The 24,519-nt window shown below is 40.9% G+C and overlaps 1 protein-coding gene across 1 annotated transcript in view; it reads left to right on the top strand.

Annotated features, from left to right (window-relative positions):
- The window catches only part of Brip1 (BRCA1 interacting DNA helicase 1), a 147,507-nt gene extending 123,561 nt beyond the window's left edge, over positions 1–23,946 (top strand). The window contains exons 17-20 of the mRNA XM_006983228.4: positions 5,353–5,465; positions 9,918–10,000; positions 18,077–18,403; positions 20,156–23,946. Of these exons, the coding sequence (XP_006983290.1) occupies positions 5,353–5,465; positions 9,918–10,000; positions 18,077–18,403; positions 20,156–20,790 (1,158 nt within the window). The 3' untranslated portion in view covers positions 20,791–23,946. The remainder of the gene's footprint in view (positions 1–5,352; positions 5,466–9,917; positions 10,001–18,076; positions 18,404–20,155) is intronic.
- Positions 23,947–24,519: the final 573 nt, after the last annotated feature.

Here is a 24,519-nt window from a genome sequence, read left to right as displayed (position 1 = left end):
CCAGTTCAGCCAAGGCTATACAGAGAAACCCTGTCTTGAAAAACTAAAAAAGAAAGGAAGGAAGGAAGGAAGGAAGGAAGGAAGGAAGGAAGGAAGGAAGGAAGGAAGGAAGGAAGGAAGGAAGGAAGAAAGAAAGAAAGAAAAGAAAAGAAAATGAGCCCCACAGTACCAGCCACAGCACACAGTGTAGGAAGAATAAAGCCAGAGCCTAGTAATCCCACTGATTGAAAGGTTTCACTGCAGTGAGAATTTGCAAGGCTCTGTACCAGAGAGGATGGGACATGCAGGGAGAAGGTGCCACATATCTGCAAAGGAACCGCCTTGAACCATTAAACGAACAGTGGTTGGCATAGACATGAGTGGAACCTCCTGAGGTTGGGAAGAGTGGGTGGACAATTCCTTAACCTCATAAGATGCTGGGACTGGTTTGTGCTCTCATAGCCATGGAGGGGAGGGCGCTCATAATCCACAGGGCATTGGACAGAGAAGTTTCACTTTTTTTCTGGAAATAAATGAGCCCTAGACCACAGGATGTTTAGTGTTTAGCATCCACAGGATGCTCTGGAGCAGTTCTCATTGCATTTGAAAACAAGCGTCAAGCCAGGCCATGGTGGCGCACGCCTTTAATCCCAACACTCGGGAGGCGGAGGCAGGTGAATCTCTGAGTTCGAGGCCAGCCTGGTCTACCAAATGAGTTCCAGGACAGGCTCCAAAAGCTACACACAGAAACCTTGTCTCAGAAGAGAGAGAGAGAGAGAGAGAGAGAGAGAGAGAGAGAGAGAGAGAGAGAGAGAGAGAGAGAGAGAAATCAAAAATTAGCAGGCTGCAAAGAGAAAAATACAGCCTCTACTGTAGAGAAAATGTATCACTAGAAACAAAACCATAAATGACATGTTAAGGACATTAAACTATCTTATGTTTTATGTTTCATGTTTCATACAGTCAAAGAAGATGGAGAAAAGCATGACCATGATGAAAAGAGAAATAAAATTTTAAGTACTTCTATGACATGTCCAGATATGGGAAAATATATTGTGATTAAAAAAAAAAGTACTGGGTCAGTTAGGTGTCTAAGAAAGATCAGTGAGCATGAATACAGAAGTAAAAAGTCCTGAAAATGAAGTATAGAGTGACAACAAGTAGACTAACTGAACAGAGCACTAAAAGTCATTGTAGAATAATAGAAAGTGGCTAAACTACTGTGCAGGTAGAGTCCAGAAGAAGAGAGAGTGGAAGCAGAAAAAGGATTACAGTAATGGTTAAAAGTTTTCCAAATGTAGCCGGGCAGTGGTGCCGCACACCTTTAATCCCAGCTCTCAGAAGGCAGACAGAGCCTGGTCTACAAAGTGAGTTCCAGGGCAGCCAGGGCTGTAACACAGAGAAACTCTGTCTTGGGGGGGGAAAAAAGTTTTCCAAATGTAAAGGAAACCCTAAACCCACTGATCCTTAAGGCCTGCACTCATGCAGAAGATGCAAAACTTAAATTGAATTGTGCATCACAATTCAATACAAAGTCAGAAAATAAGACGTCATACAGAGGACATGAAGAGCAGACTTCTGTCTAAACCTGCACCAGTCAGAATAATTTAGTGCTATCTTAACATACTGAAGGAAAAAAAAATGTCAGCTTGGATTTCTTTACTCAAAAATGAAGATGTAGTTATAATCCCAGCACTCAGGAGGCTAAGGCAAAAAGATCCTAAGTTGAGGCCAGCCTGGGCTACATATTGAAGGACCTTGGGTCATCAACCCCCGGCTCCCAAGGAAGGCTGGCCAAAATTAATTACCAGCAAACCTGTATTAAGTAATGTTTCTCTCTTTAAACTTGTTTGTTTGTTTGTTTGTTTGTTTGTTTAAGGGCAGGGTCTCACAATGTAACCTGACTGGCTAGGAACTCACAGATAGCAGTCTGCCTCTGTCTCCCTAGTGCTGGGATTATAGATGTGTGCTACCACTCATGGGCAGAATCCTTTTTAAAGTAGTCTAGCACACAAAGTAATAAATTTCCTCATGACATCTCCACCCACATTACATTCTGCTTTGTTGTGATCTGGAAACTTAAATCCAGAGATGAGAGCAAGAAGTGCCAGGAACCTGAGCCGGCGGTGGTGGCGCACGCCTTTAATCCCAGCACTCGGGAGGCAGAGCCAGGCGGATCTCTGTGAGTTCAAGGCCAGCCTGGGCTACCAAGTGAGTTCCAGGAAAGGCACAAAGCTACACAGAGAAACCCTGTCTCGAAAAACCAAAAAAAAAAAAAAAAAAAAAAAAAAAGTGCCAGGAACCATAAAGCTATGTGTAAATCTACACAGTTAGAAAAAAAATTTATTACTACAAAGGTGAAAATTTGAATAAAGCACAGATTAAAGGAATATTCCAATGCTAGTTTCTGAATTTGAAGTAGGTAACTTAGTAATATAATGTGTTAACACTGAGGAAATTGAGCATATGAAATTTCTGTCCTATTGTTTTACTTCTATGTAAACCAAAACTTATACTATAATTTAGAAATAGTTTAAATAAGTGCTCTGTTTAAAAGAATAAGAAGAATGTATTATGGTTTTATAGTGTTTCTAAAACTAAAATGGCATAAAATACATAAAAAGAAAATAAATTGTAGTACCTTCTTATGCCACTTGTGAAACAGTCTAATACTATTTAAGGTAGATTGTGTTGTTAAGGTGTGTGTTGTAAACTCCCGAGCAATCACTAAAAATGGAAATGGAAACACTAGAGTCTGGAGAGGTGGCTCAGCAGTTAAGAGCACTGGCTGCTCTTCCAGAGGACTTGGGTTCTATTCCCAGCACTGACATGGTGGTTTACTGTAACTCCAATTCCAGGGAATTGAATGCTCTCTTATGGCCTCCAAGGATACTGCAAACAATCATACACTTAAAATAAAAAAACAAATGGAAAAAACTTAGAGATGGAAACACTAGGAAGAAATTTTTTTCTTCGTGATTTTTTAATTGATTCTTTGTTAATTTCACATCATGCACTCCAATCCCACTCATTTCCCAGTCCTTCTATGTCTGCCCTCCACCCTTGTAACCTCCCCCAAAAGAAAATAAAAAATAAAACAAAAATCTTGCCACGGAAGCCACAGTGTGTCACACAGTCTATCCTTTTGTCCAAATAGCTTTACTTACAAATGTTCACTATAACAAGTCGGGCTGGTTCAAAGCCTCCATCTTCTGCTATACCATTGACACTGGACCCTCACCGACAATCCTCTCGGATGTCCTGCTCTTCCCCTGAGTCATGGGGCTCCTGCAGCTTTGGGTTTGCAGGACCAGTCCTTTCATGCGCTCCAGCAGCTCATAGGTGGGGTAGACTTGGGCCAGCTCAAAATCCTGGATGTGGGCTTGGGTGGTAGCTGAGTTGGTTAGCCAACTAGCCCTCCCACAGCCGTGCCCCAAGGCCAGCTCTCTCAGATGCCCAGGAGAGGGGCGGGGCCAGCTTAGCGAGGCACTTGGACATCAACATGTCCTTAAATGGCAACCCAGACCACAGATGTGCATGTTGTCTTTGGTGATAACACGGGCCAGGGACATTGACACAGACCCCGCCTGGCTGTGGTAGGGCCACGGACCCAGGCATGGCTCCTGGGCCTAGCCATCATCATGGCCTCAGGTGGCAGCGCAGGCCTCATCCCCAGCACATCTCCAGTTCCGCCTCTTAGTGTACAAACTACTCTGCTTTTCCTCTCTCCCATCTCCATCACACACTTGCTCATTGTAATGGCAGGGCCTGTGGCCTCTCTAGAAAAAATTTTGATACAAAAAAAAAGGAAGTGTAGATGGGATAATAGGAAAAAACAGTCATATGGTAATCTTAATATGGTAACCTTAAATCTGATTATAACAATAACTTCATTAAATATAAATGAGATAACTATTCCATTCAAAAAGCAAGGATCATGATACTGGAAAAAAAATGAGATAGATTGTGTGTGTTAGTTACTGTTCTATTGATGTGAAGAGACCATGACCTTTTATAAAAGAAACATTTAACTGGGAGCTTGCTTATAGTTTCAGAGACTTAGTCCATTATCAATGGCAGGGAGCCATGATACAGGAGAAGTAGCTGAGAGTTGCATCTTGATCCATAAGCAGGCAGAGACTGGGTCTGGGATGGGCTTTTTTTTTTTTTTTAAAGATTTATTTATCATGTATACAGTATTCCCTGCAGGCCAGAAGAGGGCACCAGATCTCATTACAGGTGGTTGTGAGCCACCATGTGGTTGCTGGGAATTGAACTCAGGACCTCTGGAAGAGCAGTCAGTGCTCTTAACCACTGAGCCATCTCTCCAGCCCTGGGATGGGCTTTTGAGACCTCAAAGCCCATCCCCAGTGATATAGTTCCTCCAACAAGGCCACGCCTCCTAATTCTTCCAAACCTTTCAAACCGTTCCACTCCCTGGTGAGGAAGCATTTAAATATATGAGCCTATGGGGGCTATTCTCATTCAAACACACACACACACACACACACACACACACACACACACACACACACTGCCTATATAAATAAACGGGATATGTATGTGTTTCATTTATGTACTTTAATATGCATGAATTCCCAAAGTAATATGTTGTAGCATGAATCCTAATTGGTCTTAATAATAAAAACCTGGAGCCAGATGTCAGGGTGAAAGCTGAAAGATCAGAGAAGCAGAGCAGCCAGCCACTAGTTCTTACCTCTACGAAATCCTCATCTTGAAAGAGAGAGAGCGCCTGTCTCCTCCCGCCTTATATTCCTCACTCCACCCAGCCATATCACTTCCTGTCTCTACCTCCCTAGTGCTGGGATCAAAGGTGTGTGCCACCACTGCCCGGCCTCTGTGGTAACTAGTGGCTAGCTCTGCCCTCTGATCTTCAGGCAAGCTTTATTTGTTAGAGCATACACAGAGTGTCACGACAATATGCTATGTAGTCAGTGTAGTCAGTATAGACACAAATGAGTACAGAATGCCTAGTAACACTTACTTGAAATTTCAGAAAAGGCAAAAACAAGCAAGTCTGTGGCTGCCACAGCCAGGAGTTTAAGACAGCAATCAGCTGAAAAGATATCAGTGTTGAAATGATCTATGTTATAATTACCTGATGGTTACAGACTGTACATTTCCTAGAACTTATGTTATACACTGAGAATGTGTGAATTTTATTGTGTGGAAATGTTCTCTCACAAATAATTATATACTTGAGAGCACTGAGAAAATGTAAGAATGGATGAACTCAGAAAAAACTCAGAACTGAAAAACAAAACTCTAAATAAAATTTAAATGTTAGATATTCATATGTTTAAAATAAGCTTTACTTATCCACAACATTTTTTTTAATGTTTAAATTATTAGGTTGAACTAAAACGACAGTACAATGACCACCATTCAAAGTTGAGAGGCCTTTTGCCTGGCCGTCAGTGGTATGAAATTCAAGCATACAGAGCCTTAAATCAGGCTCTAGGCAGGTGAGTAAAGTAAAATCGATTACAGTGGTACTGTCTGGGGTGTTGTCTGTGCCCAAGAAGAAAAAGTAACATTTGCTACTTTTAAAAATCAATGTGGAAAGATGGACGGTGGTGATCCACAGCTTTAATCCCAGCACTCAGGAGGCAGAAGCAGGTGGATCTCTGTGAGTTCAAGGTCTACAGAGTGAGTTCCAGGACAGCCAAGGCTACACAGAGAAACTCTGTCTCAGGGAGAATTAAAAAAAAAAAAAATCAATGTGGTAAAATTTCATTTAGTTTGAACTCTAGGAAAGTATGTTTTTCATGGATGTCAGAAGTGGGAGTTGAGAACTGTGGCAAGCCCTTTACCAACTGAGTCATCCTCATTCCCAGCCTCTGGGGTCACTTTTTAAATTATCGTCTCAAAAAATTTTAATTTTTAATTTAAATTTTTTGTTGTTCTCTTCAAACCAATTACATTGTTAAGCTGCTGCTGTCTTGCTGCCTTTCCTGTCTGGCATGCCGTTTTCCTTGGCACCCAACTGTACTGCATGTTTTCTATTTTCTTTTTTTTTTTTTTCTTTTTGGTTTTCTGAGGCAGGGTTTCTCTGTGTAGTTTGGTGCCTGTCCTGGAGCTTACTCTGTAGACCAGGCTGGCCTTGAACTCACAGAGATCCTCCTGGCTCTGTCTCCCAAGTGCTAGGATTAAAGGCATGTGCCACTACCGCCCAGCTCACTGCATGTTTTCTTGAAGCATTTTGTTTTCTCTTCCTGATGACTGCCTGTTTCTTTTTGAAGTATAATATTCAGCCGATAGTTTCTAGGAAAGCTTGAATATATATTTTTAAATTCTTGACTTTTACTTGTTATACTAATTTTTATAAAATTAAGTATTCTTACCTCTATTGATTTTTTAATATTAATATAAATAACACCTTGAACTTCAAGAAAGCTTGTGAAGTACAAATTCCATTGGATTTTTTATTATTTATACACTCCACATATTAGCACGTTTGATTTGTCAGTTGATAACACCTAATAGCAATGCAAGTTGGAACCTCATAATTTAATTTTCCCGTTTTGTTTTCAGACTGGTTAATCTGAAACTAAATTACCTGGCTGAGTTCAGATAGTTATTAAATGGCCCTTCACATTGTAGCCCCACCTACACTTTTAAAACCACAGAATTGCTTTTTCAGCTATATTCCCTACCTCTGTCCACTAACATTTTCATCATGAAACCTACCATATTCTGGCAAGCCTTTCTGCCTTGGCACATAAGCTTCCATGCTATTCAATTGGCATAGTAACAGTGATAGCCTGATTGAAGTCATGGCTATGTGGATACCTTCTATTTCTTCACCTAGACCTCTTTATACCCCAGTAAACCCAGAAGATTATGTACATTATCTCTATTGTAGCGTATATTTTATCATCAGATCATAGCGTGTGTATGTATTTGTGTCCCTTCCCAACACATGTATACACTTGCATTCTCAGCACCCTCCTATGTCTCCGCTTGGCATGGATGCTTCAGAATTGCTTGGCAAATAATGGAAAAGGTAAGGTTTGCTGCTTTGCCTCATTCTACATTGCCAGCCAACTTCTAGAGCTTCAAAACGTGTTTTTCCAAAGCACCACTAAAGTCACATACTTGGAATATTCACACACAATACTGTGCCTTTGGTATATTAATTGTATTGTCATTTATTGATTTTCAAGGACACTATCAGCAAATGACCATTTGTCACAAAGTGTAGACAGAGTTTTCCTGTCCTGGCAGCACTCCCAAATAACCACTTAGAAGCATAATATTAATTGTAAATGCTCAGCCAATAGCTCAGGCTAGCTAACTCTTAATGTTTAAATTAACCCATATTTCTTATCTACTCTCTGCCATGTGGCTCATGGCCTGCTACCTCATTTTCTACAAGTCCTGCTTCCTTTGTATCTGCTGGCGTCTCCTCTGACTCCACCCTTCTTAATCTCAGCATCTTTGGTTTGGTTGTCCCACCTATACTTCCTGCCTGGCTACTAGCCAGTCAGCTTTTTATTAAACCAATTCAAGTGACATACCTTTACAGTGTACAAAAGGATTATTCCACAGCATTTCCCTCTTTTTGCCTAATTAAAAGGAAGGTTTTAATTTTAACATAGTAAAATTATATATAACAAAGACAGTTATTAAGTAAGAATTACAATTACTATATCTAGCTCATTTGTATTTGTCAAAATTAGAGAAAGTATTCTATTATCTATTTTATCTTATGATTCTAAAGTTTTATACCTAATTTACCTTTTATTATAACTAAGGAAAACTTTAACCATGACCTAGTCTCAACTCTGTCAAATACCCCAGAAGAGTGAAATGTTACCTAATGACAGGGACATCTGGCCGCCTGAACAGTCACCATAAATTCTTCTGTAATGTGGGGGCATCTGTCTTTGGCCTATAGGCCTAGTATATCTGACAGACTTTTCTGAGAAGCAGGGAATTTTGAACGGCTGTCCTACCTTGTCTTGGCAAAGTCTATCACTCACTTTCTTTTGTGTCCTGCTGGTCCAGTTTGGACAGTATACAGTCAGCAATTGAGGCAGGGCAGTTTTTTGCCCAAATGGCTAGCTTTTGCCATAAGGAAGGCAAACTTCATATGGAGTTTCTTCATTGCCCATTATCTCCTCTGAAGTAAATTGGTGCTGCCAGGAGTAGAGTGTCTTGCTGTCATGAAAAGCCTTAGATTATTAAACATATTGAATGCCATATTCTGTAGGTCTTTGAAGTGTTTGAAGACCATCTGTCTATCTAAATATATCAAAACATACCTAATATGACTATAAGTTTGACTACTATAGATAACTATTAATTTGTATTTCTTAATTATATAATCCATTTTTAAAAGTTACATAAGCACAATACCCCAAACAAGAGTAGAAACATAGATATAGTATAGCAAAAATAACTTTAAATTTGTATCAATAAACCAACTCCATTCCAATGTAAAATATTTAAAACTAGTAGTTGCTTTTTTAATTTAAAAATAGATTCAATAGTCTACCCTTTTTATCCTATCATTTCTATATCCCCCCCCCTTTTATTTTCAGAAAGAGATCTGTGAATCTAATCTCCTTTTTCAGCTTTTTTTCTGACCATGGCCAGCAACAACTTGTTACCAACCCCACTTAAATGATAATAAATATCCATAACCTCTCTTTTGGGATGTGGGTATCATTGTCTAGACTATTTCCTGTTGTTTGGGGGCACTGATAATCTTTGGGGGAACCTTGAGAAAATCAGGATAATTGTTAAGTCTTGGCTGGAATAGTTTGTGAGACTGGACCATCTAGGCAAGCATCCTTGAAACTGTTTTGGATGCTGGACCATCTGGGCCATCTGTTTTCATTAGTGTCTGGTCCCCTTGCTCTGAAAATACATAAAATTTTGCAGGTAATTACATACATATCTGCATTAATACAAGTATAGACTGTGCATTGTACACAAGTTAGCCAAAGATGGATTTTTTTGTTAAGTGTGTGAACAGGTAAATATACATCACATGTCTTGTAGCTTTTCTAGGATTGTTTATGTCTGTAGTCAGGATTTCAGGGGGTCTTCCTCAATCAAACCTGATTTTCTTTAACCTGGGGAGTGTGCTACCACCCTGGCTTTTATGTCAGTTCTGGGGATCTGAACTCAGGTCCTCATGCTTGCCCCATAAGCACTTTACCAACTGGGTTACTTCCCCAACTCCTCACTGTCATCTTTTTTAAAGACTACATGGGCATTATAATCATCTGCAGTAGTAAAGTCGGTGGAATATAATAACAGCCTTCAGAAATACACCAGATGGTTTTACAGCTAAGTCACAAGTAAGAGTTTCTCACCGTCTGCTTCACTTGAAGTATAATATCATTTCTCAAGTGAGCATGATTCATTTGAGCAAGGCAGTAAAAACAATGGAAAAGATGAAACCTTTTTCTCTTTAATGTTTTATTAATTTAAATACCTCTCTACCAAAATCCACTTTAAACACAAAGCAAACCCCAAATAGATTTCCCTGACTTCCTATTGATTTTCAGCACCCTTCTGTAATAATGACAGTATATAACTTCTTCCTGTTCTGTCGTGTGTTATATGATCTGTTGTCCTGGAACCTGTACCTTACTTTAAAATAATGTCAAAGAAGAATGTCATATGAAATTAAAAATTTTAAACTGTAAAAGTTGAACATTTATTATCTTCATTCCCTCAAAATCCCATCTCAGTGAAGGAGTAAAAATGCCAAATTCCAGAGTGAGCAGACAGAGATATCATCACATTTTTAATACTGAAAATCAGTTGAGCAACTAAATGACTTAACAGACTGAATTGATTACAGTAATACATAGCTGAACACCATTTTCATAACTATCCCTTTGGAAATCTGGCTTTATTTTCAATGTTTTATACACATTTTATTTTCCCCTTTTTTGTAGGTGTATTCGACACAAAAATGATTGGGGAGCTCTTATTCTAGTGGATGATCGTTTTAATAGCAACCCAAACCGCTACATATCGGGTAAGATTCTCAGTTTAGAGTAAAAATTACTAATAGGCTTTGTTTTTCCTTAGTGGTTAAAAAAAAAAAAGCCACATGAGATCTGCCTCTTTGTATAGTATTTTATATAATTGTGTGTAATGTAATACTAACTGTAAACGGTATTGCACATTAGATCTGTAGAACCTGTAATCTTAATACCTGAAACTTTACACCGATTGGCCATCAGTACCCCATTTTGCCCTCCCCCATACAGTGGCAACCACCATTTCCCTGTTGAGTTCAGTGACTCAGATGATGCATGTAAAGTTGAGTCATGCAGTATGTGTCTGTCCCTCTGTGACTGTCCTGTTACACTTAGTATACTATCCTCAAGGTTCATCCTTGTTGAAGTACCCAACAGGATTTCCTTGTTGTCTAAGACTGAATAATACAGTGCATGTAGGGCGTATTTCTCTGTTCATCTCTAAGTGGGCATTTAGGTTGTTTCTACTTGTTGGATCCTGGGCACTACAGTGAACATGGGCGGTTAGACACTTTATCATATTTAAGAATGAAGTCACTGAATCATATGTAAGTTCTAGACCAGCAGATATTTATGAAGATCAATATTTTGAAGACTTCTCCTTATTTTTTTTTTCTTCTTCTATGACTTTTACACAAAAGTTGGAAACCTGGAGCACAGGGCACAGCTTCAGGCAGCTCAACAGACTGGAGAATGTCTTTTCCAGGTGGCTCAGCTGGTCTGAACCTCTTCTGAGCACATTGGCTGGAATCTGCCTCCTCAGGCAGCTCAGTTAAGCTCTGCCTCTTCCAGGCAGCTTGGCTGCTCTGGGTACTTCTCAGCAGTTCTTTCTGCTTATGTGTACTTAAGGAAGGAGGAAGCTTGTCTCTCTGGTCAGTTTCAGGAACTTCCAGGAGCCTCTGAGTTGTTGCTTCTGGAGTGGATGGAGTGTTTCATGTTTCACCTCCTTTAGAACAGTGCTTCTCGCCGGGCGGTGGTGGCGCACGCCTTTAATCCCAGCACTCAGGAGGCAGAGCCAGGTGGATCTCTGTGAGTTTGAGGCCAGCCTGGACTACCAAGTGAGTCCCAGGAAAGGCGCAAAGCTACACAGAGAAACCCTGTCTCGAAAAACCAAAAAAAAAAAAAAAAAAAAGAACAGTGCTTCTCAACTGTAGTCAGACTTTCTTTGGTCTGCCAGCTCCCAAATAATGACAAAGAGACTTCTTATTAAATATGAAAGCTTAGCCTTAGCTTAGGCTTGTTCCCAACTAGCTCTTAAAACTTAAATTAACCCATTTATATTAATCTACGTGCTGCCACATGGCACATTACCTCTCCTCAGTACAATACAAACAACTTCCTTGGCGTCCTGCTGGCAAATCTCCCGCCTCCTAGAGTCTCCCTCCACCCCACCCCAGTTCCTCTCTCTCTCCTAAAATACCTCCTATCCTCTTCTGCCTAGTTATTGGCCATTCAGCTCTTTTTTAAACCAATCAGAAGATGCCTTAGGCAGGTGAGGAAGGATGAACACATCTTCACACAGTGTCATCAAATATCCCTCAACACTCAACCTTCCTAGTGTTTCAACCCTTAAATATCGTTTCTCATATTTTATTTTCATTTTTATTTATTTATTTATTTATTTATTTATTTATTTATTTATTTATTTATTTATTGGGGGTGGGGTTTCAAGACAGGGTTTCTCTGTGTAGTTTTGGTGCCTGTCCTGGCTCCTGCTCTATAGACCAGGCTGGCCTCGAACTCACAGAGATCCTCCTGGCTTTGCCTCCCAAGTGCTAAGACTAAAGGCGTGCGCCACCACCACCACCCAGCACAGTTTCTCATATTGTGACCTCCAACCATAAAATTATTTTTATTGCTACTTCATAACTGTAATTTTGCTACTATTATGAATCACAATGTAAACATCTGCGCTTTCCAATGCTCCTAGGTGAACCTATGAAAGGGTCATTTGACCCCCACAAAGGGGTTGCAACCACAGGCTGAGAACCACTGCTTTAGAGAACTGTATCTTGATGAGCTTCCCTCCAAGAGGGAAGGTCTTATCACGGAGGAAATTACTACACAGCACTTACCACTCTACTAAACATCTGCTTGTATGTGTGTGTATGTGTGTGTACAATGTGTAGGGGATGCATTCATGTGTGAATGTGGGCACACACATAACATGGTGCACATATATGTAGAGGTTAGAGTCCACCCTCGGATAGGTGTCCTCACCTTTTACCTTGTTTGAAACAAGGTCTCTGTTGTTATCCCACTGCGTCTGCCAGGTTAGGGACCAAGGGCTTCACGGGATTCTCCTGTCTCTGTGTCCCGTTGTCCCTGTGGGAGCACTGGGGTGACTCATCATGCTTTTACGTGGGTCCTGGGAGTTCAAACCCCGTTCCTCACTGTTTCGTGGCAAGTGCTTTACCCACTGAGCTGTCTCCCCAACCAAAACATTGACTTTCCTGTCACCAACATTTGTGTTCAAGTCATGAATTAGCCTTTTAAAGGTTTGTTTCTACCCACATATTTTTATACTGATTATTATTCTGTAGACTTTTATTTTTCAGATTCTGTGCCAAAATTAAAAGTGATTTGTGCTTGGATGTAGCTCAGCGGTCAAGTACTTCCCTTTTCCCTTACATGGGTCCTGGGTTCGATCCTCAGCACGGGGAAAGGGGGAAGGGTGTCATTACCGTACTGAAATATTTGGTAGCTGTCTGTACCTTTGTTGCCTTTGTTGGCAAGCTGCACTTTCGTGGGCTACTGTGTTCCTTTTACCGTTCTTATAAAGCGGACCTCGTGGCCAGGAGCTCCTCCGCCTTTGTCAATCTGAGAAAGGCTATGGCACCTGCATTTTGATGGACAGTTTAGCCAGCTAGAGCATTCCTAGTTAGTAGTTTGGGGCTTTTCTTTCCAGCGCTTCGAATCTGCCATCTCATTCCCTGAAGCCTGTGAGATTTCTCCTGAGAAACCCATGGGCTGTCTTTGGAAGTCTACTTGCATGTGATGGATTGTTTTTGTCTTGCTGCTTTTACAATTTCTTTTGCTCTGGTCTTAGACAATTGGATTATAATCTGTCTTTTGTTTTATTTTAATTTATTGCTTTTTTTTTAAGAGAGAGCCTTGTCTACCTGGGCTTTCCAAATACTGGGATTACAAGCATGAAGCCATTTTGCATCACTAAACTTTTTGTTTTGTTTTTGTTGGAGACAAGGTCCCCTGCAGCCCTGACTGGCCTAGAACTCCCTATGTAGCCCAGGCTGGCCTCCAGTTCACAGAGATCCACTCACCCACCTCTGCATCCAGAGCGCTCTAATTAAAGGCACGCACTTGTCTTTATTTTGTGTTTTTTGAGGGCTTCGTGAAGCTTAGACTGGCTTTAAACTTGTTATGTAGCCGAGGTCTGTCTCAGATTCCTGACTCCTTTCACCTTTCTATAAAGAAGCTTCCTAACTGTTTGACCTTTTCTAGGAGTCCTGAAATACACTGTTCTGCTTAATGGTTCTCCCATAATTCCACTAGGCTTGCTTCACTTTTTTTTTTTTTTTTTCATTTTTGCTCCTCTGTGTAATTTCAGATCATCTGAGGTTTTTCCTCTGCTTGATCAGATCTACAGTTGAGCCCCTCTAGTGAGTGAACGTTTCAGCTCCAGAATTTGGTTCTTTTTGTTTTTCCGTTCTTTATCTCTTTGGTGAGTAACACTCATACTCTCTCTTGTTCCCCTCCCCTCTCTCCTGCTCTCATCCATTTTGAAGTTAGCTTGTTCCTGTAATGGAGCTGTGTCCCATGTGTCTTTGTGGTGTTGTATTGGTCTCTACACCCATCTGATGAAAGTCACCTCTCAGAAGTTTTTACTACAGCAACTTCACACGGACAGACCTCACTCCTCAGCCCTGCTAGGCAGCTGGTAGCCCTCTGATCTTCTGTATGGGTCTGGTTTCTGCATTCCCTATGTGGGGACCTAATTAGAGGGCTTTGCCAGTTCCTTTCTTTGCCCTTTATTCTCCCTAGAGATCAGAACCTGTTGTGCCTGCTTGTCTATCTCCTGTGCTGCAGCATGCTCCCATCCAGCTCTCTTTTCTTCTCAGCAGCCTCTAGACCCGGAGAATTTGCCGTATTATGTGAGTGCTCCCTTACGACTGGGACAGTCCAGTCTAGTCCTAGGCGTTCATTGAAAAGCCGACATCCATTCCACACCAGTCTTCTCTTTCCCGAAGTGCTGCTGAGCTGGGGCAGCCTCTGGGTCCTGTGACGTAGTTCTGGAGCAGCCGCCTGCTGCCAGCGCTTCCAGACAGAGAGGGCAGAAGCAAACGCTTCAGGACTTGGGGCTGCCCTCCAGTCTTCCTTCCAGGGACTTCACTCCTAGTCCTGTGGCTCCGGTCTGAGATGAGGACTGTGCGAGAAGGTTCCACACATTTGCCTGCCTGCTTTGAGACAATTGGTTTTGCTCTAGCCTGGGTTCCAGAACTTTTTAACTTCTCTCTGGATTTCTCATAAAGGGGTTTGGTCCATGAATTATTGGATCCATGTTTCTAAAGGAGGAACGTGGGATCTGGGGTTTCCTGTTCTGCCATCATAAATTTTTTATATTTTTATGGCTCCTATTTTTATTACTCTGTGTGTGTGTGTGTGTGTGTGTGTGTGTGTGTGTGTGTGTGTGTGTACACGTGGGGATACAAATGCATGTGTGTGCGTGTACATGGATGTCAACCTCAGGTGTGGTTCCTCAGGAGCCGTCAGCTTGTTTTCTGAAACAGGATCTCACTGGCCTGGGCTCACTGCTTAGGCTCGGCTGGCCGGCCACAAGTCCCAGGGGTCTGCCTGCTCAGCACTGGGGTTACACGTGTGCACCACCACTCCCAGCTTTTTTATGTGAGTTCTGGGGACTGAATTCTATTCAAGTCTCCATATTTGTCGAGAAGCACTGTATTGACTGAGCCATCTCTCCAGACCTCTGTAGCTTCATTTGTAAAAATGAAGAATTAGAATGCAAATTTGAATCAGGAGATCAAACTAACTGGAAAGCTAGTCTTTGAATTCTCATGTGTTTGTAAAAATTCTTTATGGATGAGAAAATTTTTAGTCATCAACTGTTAGATCAATTATTACTTTTCAATTTTATAGACTATGGCACATAATTTAATAATGTAGCAGTATTTTGTTTACCATTGTCAAAGAAAAGGTTCTTTCTCTAATTTTTCAAAAAAATACTGTTTTTTCACTTACATAAGTACATCTCTTTTGGCTGCTTGATTGATTTATTTTCAAGTTTGCTATTGTATTTATTTGCTTGTTTCTTTAAAAATGTTTCTGTTCTTCTGAGTTTTATTTAAAGGGCTAGGAAGAGGGGTCAATTGGGAAGTGTTTGCTATGCAAACATTAGGACCAGAATTCATATCTCCAGCACCCACATAAACGCCAGGTGCAGGGGAGCATTTCTGTAACTCCTGTGCCACAGGGAAGGAAGGCAGGCAGCTTGCTGGAGCTTGCAGGAGCTTGCTGGACAGGGGGTAGAGCCAAACTGACAAGTTCTAGTTCAGGGAGAGATCCTGTCTCAAAAAATAAGGTGGAGAATAATTGAGGAAATGCCTAACTTCAGTCTCCAGCATCTACTCATAGGCATATATGCAGGTGTGCACACACATGTACAGTATACATACACACAAAATAAAGTTCATGTTGGTCAAAGCAAGTATTTTCTAAAAGGAAGTAAAGTGCCAGTGGACAGAAAGATAAGTAGATGGTCATTTAACAGGCATTTCTGCCTGTGGTTTTCATCCAGCAGTGACAGTCCATTCAGTCAATACCAGAAACACGCTTCCTGTCAGGATTTAAAGCAGAGTATATTGCTCTTAGAGGTTTTTCCCTACTTTTTTTTTGTCTATACAAAGCAGCACCTCAGATTAAAGCCGTAACTAAAAGCGAAAATACTAAGTACTCGTGTTTAGTCAGCAGGTGGAGCTCAGACCCTGCCGAGTGTTCAAAGGCCGGCAGTGATGTCTTGTGCTGACTTTCTTTGATTATAAAAAACCCAAAATGAAGAAATGATAGTACTAAAAATTTTCAGTCTTAGAGAATTTACATTTTCATTTGATACAATCATTTTTTCAAAATAAAGTTAATGTTAGTGCTTTTCTTAAAAAAGGTAAAAACTCAAATTCTTATTTCATAGCTCAGATTTATTAATGTTTTAGGATCAAATATTTCCCAGTTTCTGGATTATTTTAATTTCATTTTCAGGCATTTGTAAATTATGAAGTGTTTCCTTACTTTGGTAATACTAACATGATGCATACATTTATTTTAATGGCAATTTTTTGTTTAAATTCTATTTTCATACATAGATAACTCAGAAAAATTCCATTTTAAGAAAACTACTTGAAATTACAGTGTAATAGTTTGGGTTTCAGGAAGCCCTGTGTCTCTTCTTTAAACATATAATGCCACGGTGGCTTTTTAAGCTCGTTACTGCAGGGCTGGGGGATGGCTCCGTGGGTAAGAGGCTTACTGTTCATGCAGGAGGACCTGAGTGCGGGCTCCCCACACAGCAGCTGCGGTCGCATGCATTTGCAATACCAGAATTGCAGGGGAAGAGGTAAGCAGACCTGGGGGACTTGCTTGGCCAACCAGAGTAGCCAAAACTGTGAGCTCTGGGTTCATTGTCTCAGAAAATGAGGTGGAGAATAATACGGGAAGACACTCAGCATCAGCCTCCAGCCTTCATGAGCTCGCAAGCCACACTCACGTGTATCCCGCACACGTGCACTCAAGCGCGCGCGCGCGCGCGCGCGCACACACACACACACACACACACACAAATAAATGAACAACTTTTAAAAACTTAATTGTTCCAAGACAATGACAGGTTTTTTGCAGCATCATTCAGGGGATTTTTTTGATAGTTTTATGATAATCTGGGTATTTTAAAAAATCTAAATATTTTTTATTTTGGTATAAAACTAACCATACATAAAACACCCTAAGCTCTTAATATGGTTCCTTTTATACAGCTCATATACAGTTTTAACATGTCCCTGATTGAGTCATATCTCTTGTGCTCATTATTGTGTGAATAAATAACAATTTGGATAGATACAATTTTCCCCAGGAAAGCCTTGCTGCTTCTTCCACCCCCAGACTAGTTTGAGGAACTAGTGGAGGAAGGGACAGGGAAAAAAACCAAAACTTTGAGACTGGAATCTTGAGTTTACTTTTGGAAAAGGAGACAAATTTAGATTGTTGGCCTGGAAAGGTGTGTTACTTACACCTTCTTTTGTGTGTGTGTGTGTGTGTGTGTGTGTGTGTGTGTGTGTGTATTTGAGACAGGTTTTCTCTGTGTAGCTTTGCACCTTTCCTGAAACTCACTTGGTAGTCCAGGCTGGCCTCGAACTCACAGAGATCCGCCTGGCTCTGCCTCCCGATGCTTACACCTCCTTACCCTGCATGTGCGATGCAGTGTGGGTGAGGGTGCCCTGGTGCACATGTAAAGGTCAGAGGACAACTTGGTAGAGTCACTTCTCTCCGTCCACCTTCCCACGGGTTCCAGAAGTTGAACTCAGGGCATCAGACTCGCACAGCACTTACCCCCAGGGACTCGTGTTACTGGCCCAGTCTCTAGACATTTCCAACTTACAGTGATTCAATGTTACAGTGCTGTGAACACAGTCAGCAGAAACTGCACTGGAGAGAAAGAGGTTTGCTCTTTGCCTGGCTGAGGATCAGTGTGTCTGAGATGCTGGCACCAGGGAGGAGCTTCGGCTCCCCGTGTGTCCCGTGATCACGGCAGCAAACAGCCGGCGCTCTGCAGCTCCCTGTGTGGCTAAGCTCTGATTGGGTGGGTTGGGCACATTGCCTGCATTTTCAGCTTTCAGTATTTTGAAACTAATGATGCATTTTTCATGCCATAATCCCTTCTTAGCTCATATACATGCAATATATATATGAAATAAAAGTTTGAAAGCCATTCCTTGTATTCAAATGCAAATTAGGTTGCTTCACTAGAAACAGTAAGGTTAATCTTAATGCATAAATATTTTGGTAACTAAGTAACCAGTTTCTCACTTGGATCCGCTGTTTTTTAGGGCTTTCTAAATGGGTGAGGCAGCAGATTCAGCACCACTCAACCTTTGCGAGTGCCCTGGAGTCCCTGACTGAGTTTTCTGAAAGGCACCAGAAAGTTACTAATAGAGCCAAAAAAGACAAAAAGTGTATGAAAGACAATGAGTCTACTCTGGAAGTGGCCTGTTTGGAGGAGAGCACTCTTACAAGTGTGTCAAAAGCAAGTCATCTATCGGCAGAAAATTCTAGGGAAGAAGCAGCAGAAGTGTGTGTCCAGGAGCCGCAGTGTCCGAAAATGGCTGCCAGAACCCCGTCAGTACTGGGTCACGCTATCTCCAGCAGGAAGAAAAGTATGTTGAATGCTGCCCTTTTTCAGCTTCATTATATAATAGGAATGATAATGACTTCGGTACAGATTAATTGGTTTATATCAGGAAGTGTTCATAAAAATAATACAGTATGTTTGAATGGGGACAGACTTTTGTTAGGATACCAAAGTGTATTTTCTGGTTTTCCATTAGCTTTCCCCCTTAACTAGCATTGTTAAGTGTGAACAAGCCACTTGACCTCTTTAAGTTATAATAGAAAAAGTGAATAACCTGCCTACCTATCTATCCCTCTAAGATGGATTGTGAAACTCAAATAAGACAATAAACATAGCATTGTAAAATAACTATGTAAGTGGCAGACATTATTTTAAAGGCTTTATAAAAATTGAGCTGAGCTGGATATCATGGCACATGCCTGTAACCCCATAATCCCAACACGCTGGGGGCAGAGGTAAGGGAACCAGGAATTCTAGGCCAGGACCAGGGAGATGGCTCAGCAGGTAAAGGTACTTGTGCCACATGTGACAACCTGCATTTGATCCCTAGGATCCGGAAAGAATGAAGCTATTCCTGCAAGCTGCTCCTCTGAGCTCCGCGTGCATGCCTGGTGTGCATGCCCCCATCATCATACACACAATAAATAAATGTAAACTTTTAGACAGAAGTAGTATTAAATTGAAAAAAAAAAAAAGAACAAGAACTCAAGGCCAGCCAGCCTTAGCTGCAGCAAGCCTCTGTAACTGAAAGGTCCCATTTAGGACCGCTCCTTATTTGAATCTGAGATGTGAGTCATTTGCTCTGAATGATAAAAAAAAAAAATAATAATCTTTTAAAGTGTTAGGAATCATGGACTGTATCAGGGATTGAATCCTGACCCATCCTGCAGGCTTGTTTTATGTTTGAAGTTTAATGCAACTAGCTCATATTCAGTTGCTTACATAATCCCAAAACAGCAAAGTTGAGTAATTGTAGTTTTATCCAGACTAGCCTACTTGAACAGTTGAAGCAGACATAATATGGACAATAAAACCTAAAATATTTGCCATCTGGCCTGTAACAAAAAAAAAATATGCCAGATTCTGGTGATTGGGTATAATTTTAATTTTAATAATCAGTGTAGCTTAACATACCTGTTTTCAAATCTTTTGCGCTATGTGCTTTTAAATAGGTATCAGAGTGACTTCAAGGCTGTTACAGTGGCAATCAGGAAGCCCACGATCCAGTTCTGGTCGTACATGCTGACCAGTTTTATAATTTGAGAAATATCATATATAGCCTTGCAACAGTCAGTGTGCTTACTTTTTACATAGGAGAGCTCGTCTTTTCCTCGGTCACGACTCGGTGGATTTTTGAGGCAGATTTCTCCTTTTTGTTGCCCCCTCCAGTGCTGGAGTCTTGCAGATGCCAGGCCAGCGCTCTCCACGGGCTCCTCAGCAGCCCATTCTCTCCCCACTCCGTCATTTCCTCTTCCTTCTTATCCTTCCTCTTCTTCTGCACCATGGGGGTCACCACAGTGTTTATGTGATCATTTGCAAATACCGTTCTAACTCAGGCCAGGAAGTACTGGAGAACCAGTCTCTTTAGAGTTGACATTCTCGCCTTTAAATTCCAAGATGAAAGTTCAGTGTTGCTGGTGGTAGGTGCTGACCGTGTATTTTATACTGCTGTTAAAGTATTTCTAACTTTAAAAAAAAAAAAACAACATTTTAACATAACAGTTAATGTTCCCTAGGAGCACAGAGTTGACACTAACTTAAGTTTTTGTATTCCTAGGTGATCCAGTGCTAAGAGGAGAATCTGTTCAAACAGTGAAAACAGAGAGAAATGGCATTTCCAGATCCTCCAGCCCCACTTTCGGGAAGCGAACAGAACCAGTCAGCTGGCCTGTCTTTAATTCTCTGAGACGGCACTGCACTAGGACAGTACAGAATTGCGCACCTGCCCTCGTGTCTTCAGAGAGCCACGCTTCTGGTTCTTCCGCCTCCAAGACAGAAGACAAAACCGCTTTGCCCCTCACGGGTGAACGTGTGACCTCCAACGAAGCAGCTGGGGCATCGTTCGCAGCTCGCCCTCAGTCAGAAATCGTGATTTCTTCAGTGAAGGTTGACGTGACTCCTGCGAAGAACCATTCCAGTCAGCTCTTCTGCCCTGAGAAAGACCGCCATCCGGAGAGGGACCTGCCTGCCGGAAGTGAAGAAGCAGCCAAGCATGCCAGTTCAAATAAAGCTACGGAAGCAGAAGAAGCAGAGGACGACGACTCTCAGTGTTTCACACCTGAACTGTTTGATCCTGTTGACACCGATGAAGAACACGGGGAACTAGTGGAAACCGATAGATCCAGTAATGATTCGGATTGTTTCTCAGCTGAAGACCTCTTTGAAACGGGAACTGGGTTCCGGCAGAAATGAAATCGAAGGCCGCACAGAACCAGGCTGAATGGAGTCATGCCCGGTGGGAGAGAACAAAGCCAACAGCTTGTCGAAGCGAATTGACCTGGGGAAACTCGTGCGTGGGCATGAGGACCTGGGAGCAGTGTGAGGGCCTCCCTGACCTCAGCTAATGCCGTCAGGATTTGGTTAAGCCTCCTTGTGTAAATAATAATTTGCACAGTGGGTAAACGGTATAATTTTAATTTTTTAGATATATTTTCATTGTAAGTCATTATCAGATTTGTCTGTTTTATGTTCAGAAATACAAGTTTTATTCTAGAGTTTTAAGTAGGTAATCCATACAGAGTACTTCCTCTAATATTTAGTTTCCTGGTCACTTTCAGTTTCACAGTTACTCATGTTTTGTGGTTCACTCATTGTGATTTCATATGAACATACAGAGATTAATCCCAGTTGAATCTAGCCACACTTCAGCCATATGTTACTGTCTATTTTAATGCAAATTCATAGATGTTTTTGGAAATCGTAGTTTATCTCCAAAAGCTTGCGATTTCATTAACCTGCCTGAGATTGGATGTAGCGCACACAGCTGCTTTCCCAGCAAGTGGAAGACTGGGGCTCTGGGCCTGCTTCAAAGTCAAAAGAAAAAAATCGTTTATGACTAGTTTATTAGAGAGAAAAAGGTAAGAGTATGCAGATTTCATTGAAATTGGGGCCTTTTTGTTTGCTAAAACTAAAATATCAGAAACAAAATTATATGCAGTTATAGAATGCCATTTGAAATATTCCAAATATCAGTTCTGAAGAAAGACCTCCACCTGGACAGGGACTTGCCTGCCGGAAGTGAAGAAGAAGCCAAACATGCCAGTTCAAATAAAGCTACTGAAGCAGAAGCAGAGGACGACTCTGTGTTTCACACCTGAACTGTTTGATCCTGTTGACACCGATGAAGAACCTGGGAACTCGGGGAAGCTTCACTGTCATCAGAGAAAGTGATGTGCCTCACCCTCTGGTCTCCACACATGTGTGCACAGACCACAAATGTACACGTGTACACACACTCATGTACACATACGCATGTACACACATATGGAAATAATACACAGACACTAGCAGTGCCAGAGATGTGATACACTCTGGTATAAAGTTTTGATTCTGTAACATTACGATGGAAAACTTGGCATGTAAATTTAATAAATAAGCAGATGTTACATATATACATATACACATATTTAAAACAGTCTCTGAAATACGCTCCCTTGAAGAACAGGAATGTACTGTGAATTTTGAGTGTGTGCAAGTTTTAGAGAGTGAAACTGTGTATCTATAAAGTGTTTATAAAAGATGGCCACCTCTGACATTCCAAAATTACATCCACTGATTTTTTTTTTCCCCCAAAGAATGGGCATTTAGACTCTTTAGGGTGATTTGAATTGAGAGAGTGGTATGTGTATGTGTAGCTGGACATCAAGCCCAGGGCCTCGCATGCTGAGTAGGCGTTCTAGCATTGAGCTGTATCCAGCCTGAACTGAAATTTTATAAGTGTTCAACTTCTCTGCATGGTTTATTATCAAATCAAAATTCCCAGTCATTATATTTTTATGTTCTTTCACGTAAGTGAGTTATCATGTATGCATGTATTCGCTTTAATTTTAATAGCATTTAGATTTGGTACATGAAATTTGAATTGACAGCTTACCAGGTAAGGAATTTATCTGTGGATTTAGAAGCTGATTTCTACATTGTTTTGAAAGAAACCATTTCTCCTATTGTGGCTCTTAAGTCATAGATAGGGCTAGTAGCGGGCCCTGGAAAGAATGTGTGCAGAAGACAGAAACGGCCTCTGCTCCTGGTTACATGGCAGGACCATGCCTCCATGGGGTTCGCTTCATTTATAAAATATGGGCTTTAGTATTGTAAAGACTTGGCAAATCCTTTTAGGCATTTAAAGGAATAGCTGTTGTTATTTTATTCTGAGTCAGTTTTGTTACAAAATGCTTAAAATGAAGCATACAATTGTATATAAAAGGTCAGATGACTGACTTCTCTACATTCTGGGAACATACACATGTGTATAGTGACTTAGAAAGCTGGATATTTGTTTTAACTGATGCAGTTTAAACATTTCTGATACCTTTGGAGTGGCCCTTTTTCCGTGTTTGATGTTGTTTGATTGGGTGTTTTGGTTTTGTTTTTGAGACAGGATTTCATGTATTCCATTCCGGCCTTGAACTCGCAGTCCCCCCGTCTCCATCTCCCGAGCTCTGGGTTTACAGTGTATCACACTCAGCTTGAAACTGCCTTGAGAAGAATCGTTAAACTATGGGGAAAACATCAAACCAATCACTTTACAGTTAGGTATCCAACTTAATCACAAATACCATCTCTTTCCCTACATGATTTTTTTCCAAAATCTACTATTCTCTGTACATTACTAAGTAGTTTTCAGAGATGTTCCACATGCTCTCAGTATTTCAAAACTGTTTAATTTTTTTTATACAAGGATGATACTGTAATAGATCAGAGGGTCTCCTCAGATCATCATTCTGAACAAGATGATTGTCCCAAAAGTAAGCTACTGGCCTTTTAAGAGTAGGAGATAGGCCATTTTCGCTAGTGATAACACGAGATGCTTTTAGAGTTAAAATTGAAACATGGAAGGTCATGTAAAAGAGTACCTGGCATATAGCAAATCACAGTCATTAGTGAGGTCCCTGTGCCTCTGCAGTACCCTGGCTTCTATGATGCCTTCCCTATGGACAAGTCACCTGGCAGTAATAACTGTAAAAGACACAAAGAAAAGTTCTTTTACTGGCTTACTTTTTAAATGTTTTTAAAACATGTAGTAGAAATTATCAAGTAGTTTGTCTTAAATGTTTAAAACAATGAAGTAATTACTTGACATTGCATTTATCCAAGGGTTGAAGGTATGTACAGCACATGGGCCATGCACCATGAACTCTACCAGTGGGAGAAAAATGGCCATTGTTGATGAAAGAAAGACACATGGGGCTGGAGAGACCACTCAGCCGTTAAGAGCACTGGCTGCTCTTCCAAAGGTCCAGAGTTTAATTCCCAGCAACCACATGGTGGCTCACAACCATCTATAATGAGATCTGGTGTCCTCTTCTGGCCAGCAGGCAAACAATGTATACATAATAAATAAATCTTTTTAAAAAAAAAATAAGAAAAGAAAAGAAAGGTACATGTAAAGAGTAGATTCTTCTCATGACTTCATGACTCAGTATGTGAATTTTAGATGAACCACTGACAGCTTTCTCCAATTGTGTAGGAAATCAATGAGAACTCTGAACTATAGTCCTACTGTGTGTGGTATTCTTATATGGCTTTGAGACTGGGTGCTGTCTCTGTGTTTCCATAAAGCTTTACTCCTCTTGTGATCTTTCCATTCAATACATTTATTTAAAAAGAGCCCTTTTTACATTTTTCGAAAATAGGACTTTGCCATGTTTTCTGCTTATAATAAGATGCATTTGAAGTATTTAATCTTTTAGAAGTGCTTATAAACATCTCTGTGCAAGGTGCCTGTTGTGATATCACTTGAAGGACTGGCTGTCGTTGTAGCCATCAGGAGCTAATGGTATTATTTTTATATTGGATTGCCACACGATTCTCACCTCTCTTTAATCTTAGCTTTCTCAGTGAGCTACACAGAAATTTGATTCTTTGTGAACTTTTGGTAGTCTTGTCTATCTGCATAGGTAAAGGCACTGAATTCTTTTGTAA

The sequence above is a fragment of the Peromyscus maniculatus genome, chromosome 8, assembly GCF_049852395.1.
Source record: "Peromyscus maniculatus bairdii isolate BWxNUB_F1_BW_parent chromosome 8, HU_Pman_BW_mat_3.1, whole genome shotgun sequence".
Taxonomy (NCBI): domain Eukaryota; kingdom Metazoa; phylum Chordata; class Mammalia; order Rodentia; family Cricetidae; genus Peromyscus; species Peromyscus maniculatus.
Note: the sequence above shows the minus strand (reverse complement) of the source record. Positions and strands in the feature narration are given on the sequence as shown.